The sequence below is a fragment of the Aplysia californica genome, unplaced genomic scaffold (genome assembly GCF_000002075.1).
Source record: "Aplysia californica isolate F4 #8 unplaced genomic scaffold, AplCal3.0 scaffold00314, whole genome shotgun sequence".
NCBI classification, from domain to species: Eukaryota; Metazoa; Mollusca; class Gastropoda; order Aplysiida; family Aplysiidae; genus Aplysia; species Aplysia californica.
Window position 1 is genome coordinate 545,106 of NW_004797584.1, and position 3,657 is coordinate 548,762.

Below are 3,657 nucleotides of genomic sequence, written 5' to 3' on the forward strand. Positions count from 1 at the left end.
TAAGAATTAAACAGTGATGATTTGTCTATACTCACGGTGAGCCACGGCAGTTTGAAAATCATTCAAACGAGGAGAGTTGCCTTTGTTTTCCATCTCTTTGTTCTTAGTTAAATTCTTGTTGATGGTGGGGACGAAGCCGATTCACCTTCAAATTTCCTCTAATTAGTTTTCGTGTGATAAAAAAGTTGCCTTACAAGTAGTTCGACCTGATTCATAACTGTTAAATCTCAGCGGCACAAACACAAACATGCACACACAGCACTTCAAACATAATACTTCTATGATTTGGATTAGGTCGTGTAGTCGAGGAAGTTGAACGCACCCAACAAAGAACCAATGAGCGCATAGGTATGATCTGTGTCAGTGGGGGAAAGTGTGTCGTAAACTTTCACCCCATTGTCAGGGCTAGGAGAGCGTGAGCCCTCGGTACAGTGTTATTTTATTCCAGTCTTCTACCTTTTCACAAGAAGAGTTTCATTAAGGACGGGCTGTGGGAAAAGGGCTCATCTTTGTCCTAAAGACATTTGATTGGCTGCTGGGTTACTATAGTTGTAAGCGGTGACAACAGTGATTGGATGGAAAACAAAGGCAACTCTTCTCGTTTGAATGGTTCTCAAACTGACGTGGCTCATCGTGAGTATAGAAAAATCATCACTGTTTAATTCTTATTGCTCGCTATTTGGTGGTAAAGAACTGAAAGCAACCGAAGCCCCATCCAAATTTTGGTTTACCCACCGCCACTGATTGTTTTAACGCAGGAACGTTCGGAAAGCAACGTCCAATTACTGTGTTCTGAAAAAAAAGGCAAGAGAGGTATGTAACAAAGGGAAGTAGTATAGATTGTGAAGCGCTTTCGTTATAAAAATGCTATCTATTATCTATTATTATTAAGCAAGCTAGGGCTCGTAAATATCAGGCACAATTATTGCCATGGACGCCACTGCCCAGCGCGAGAATATGAAAGTTTGACATGTTCGAAGCCCATCCTCTCGCCATGGGTACGGACAGATGAAGCGTAATTATACACTGCGTTATTCTGGACGCCACGGCCCTGAGCAGCATCCTTTCGAGCAGGGAATCTTAGCGTGGGTGGTTGGGGGGAGGGATATTTATAACACCTTGTTGTCCCAAAATCTGTTAAGTCCGTGATTTGTAAGATCCCCAGCAAAGATATTGAGAAGCGACTCTTAAATGTTAATGATAGACGCGTGAGAGTACAAAGATCTGGCATGTTCAAAGCCCATACTATTACGCTCTTGGGGACTGGGGGAAGGAGATACCAATCTCCCAGAACGTAACTATTGAGTTCTGAACGCTCAAGGCGAGATCGTTTCGTCAGCAGCCCATATATACTAAAGACTAAAGGTCCGAAAACAGCTGCAGTCAGAGAAGAGAGCAGAGAGACAGGAACTAGAGTATCTTAGGCGAAGGCTAGTGACGATCGAACCTTTTGTACACTGCTTAATTGCCACCATTCGAGTAATGTTATAGCCAGCGCTGAAGGAAATAGTAGACGATTGTTACCCTTCAGTAGGTTGTGGGGCTGAAAAGTTCTTCCTTGTTTTGAAACATCATATTCACGGTTGTTGATTAGTAAAAATTGCAAAAAAGTCTTACAACGTGAAGTTTCCTTTTATAATAAAAATAATAATAATAATAATAATAATAATAATAATAATAATAATAATAATAATAATAATAATAATATAATAACAATAATAATAAATAGCATTTGTATAGCGCACATCCCCGCTCAACAGCAGGCTCTATGCGTTTTACACTATATTTTACCCCAGCAGACCACAGAGCACTCCAAAACATTCTCAGCTTCCCGGGAAGCATACAGTGCAAGCTGCTGATTAAGCGCTCAAACACTAACAAACTGACAAGATCTTTCGCTGTCTATAGCCGGGTACCCATTCCCACCTGGGTGAAGTGAGATAAATTCGTGTAAAGTACCTTTCCCAAGGACACAACGTCGGGCACCTGGCGGGATTCGAACCCACGACCTTACGGTTGCAAGTCCGAGAGCCTAACCACTAGGCCACCGACGCCACAGTAGTAGTAAAAACTACGCTGACCATGATCACGAGCCAGAATGGTGTACCCAGGACAACAGTAGTGTAGTTGATAATTGAAGGTACTGTTACAGGGAGGGGGGGGGGTGGCTAACAGAAGATGGGCGCAAGACATAGAAGGAAGAGGCTAGCCGTATTTAAGTACGGCTAGACTCGCAGTCTAGCCGTACTTATTCTTAATATGATGGCTAGACTGACCATTTACAAAAAATAGGCCTACTGAATTGTAAATATACATTTTTATTGTGCAGTACCTAAGGTATTTGTGTATTTGAGACGAAACCAGGTGTCTTAATGACAGTGCATTTATTTTAAACTTCTGTTTTCTAATGTTAATAGGGCCTAAGATAAGTACGGCTAGACTGGCAGTCTAGCCGTACTTAAGTACGGGTAGACAGCCAGGCTAGCCGTACTTAAGGACGGCTAGACTGTCAGGCTAGCCGTACTTAATATTGATGGCTGAATTGTAAATGAAATTTTTAGTTTGCAATGCCTAAAGTATTTGTATTTCAGACAAAACCAAAAGGTGCCAAACTGACTTGCATGTATTTGAACCTGAATAATTACTAGATCTAGATCTAATGAGACCTGTGTACTTAACAGGCTTGAGTCAATAGGGCCAAACCTAGATCTAAGTACGGCTAGACTGGCAGTCTAGCCGTACTTAAGTACGGCTAGACTCTCAGTCTAGCCGCACTTAAGTACGGCTAGCCACTTCGGACATGGAAACCTGGCTTGGAACCAGAACAACCCACACACACACACACAAATGCAGAATGGTAAGAGACAGAGTATTGTTTCAATGTAGAAAAGCCTTGGAAGCAACGTATAACTATATCGCACTATATTATGGAGGAGTAGATAAAGGGAAGAAAATAAGAGGGAGGCCTTACAGAGGATGGGCGCAAGACATTATAATAGAAACCTGGCTCGGAACCAAAAGTACCCATGTTGGCAGTATGACAAGAGACAGGGTGCTTTATTGCAGAGATTCTGAGCTACAGCTACAGGTAAAGCTAGGCGACTATTTCTCCTTGGCTCCCTCTTACAGCCACATCCCTGATCTCCTGGAAGGAAAGATCTACACCTAGCTTTCTCGGCCAAGGGCAAAACATCTCGGAGGTTCGGTGTGCAAGTTGCGCACATTAAAGATTCCTTGGTGGTCTAAAGTTGAAAAAAGAGTAGGCTTCCGTCGCCATCCTGGCAAAATTCAAAATTTCCGTTCAACTGAAAATGTGTAATGTGTCCTGCGCACTCATATGATCATATGCAATTGCGTGCGCCGTAAAACACTTACAAAAAACAAACAAACTAAGACGACTAGTTTTACCTGTGCGGGCAGCTGGCTAAAGGTGAGGTGCGAGTTGAGGGTGCGCGGGGAGGAGAGAGCGTCCAACATTTTGGGGTGACAAACGTCCATGAACGCCTCAGCCTTTGTGTTCACTGTCAGTTTGGCCTCTCGACGACGCATCATGTTGATCACTTCGTATATCCAGTGGCAACCTAGGGGTGGTGTGGTGGTTGGGGGGGGGGGAGGTTAGTTGGAGGGGTTGATGGGGCCGCGGGGGGGGGGGGGGGG

The 3,657-nt window shown here is 43.6% G+C and overlaps 1 protein-coding gene across 1 annotated transcript in view; it reads right to left on the reverse strand.

The window, feature by feature from the left end:
- LOC101849303 overlaps positions 1-3,657 on the reverse strand; it is a 12,771-nt gene that overhangs the window by 7,333 nt on the left and 1,781 nt on the right. Inside the window, exon 3 of the mRNA XM_035970724.1 lies at positions 3,409-3,581. Within this exon, the coding sequence (XP_035826617.1) occupies positions 3,409-3,581 (173 nt within the window). The remainder of the gene's footprint in view (positions 1-3,408; positions 3,582-3,657) is intronic.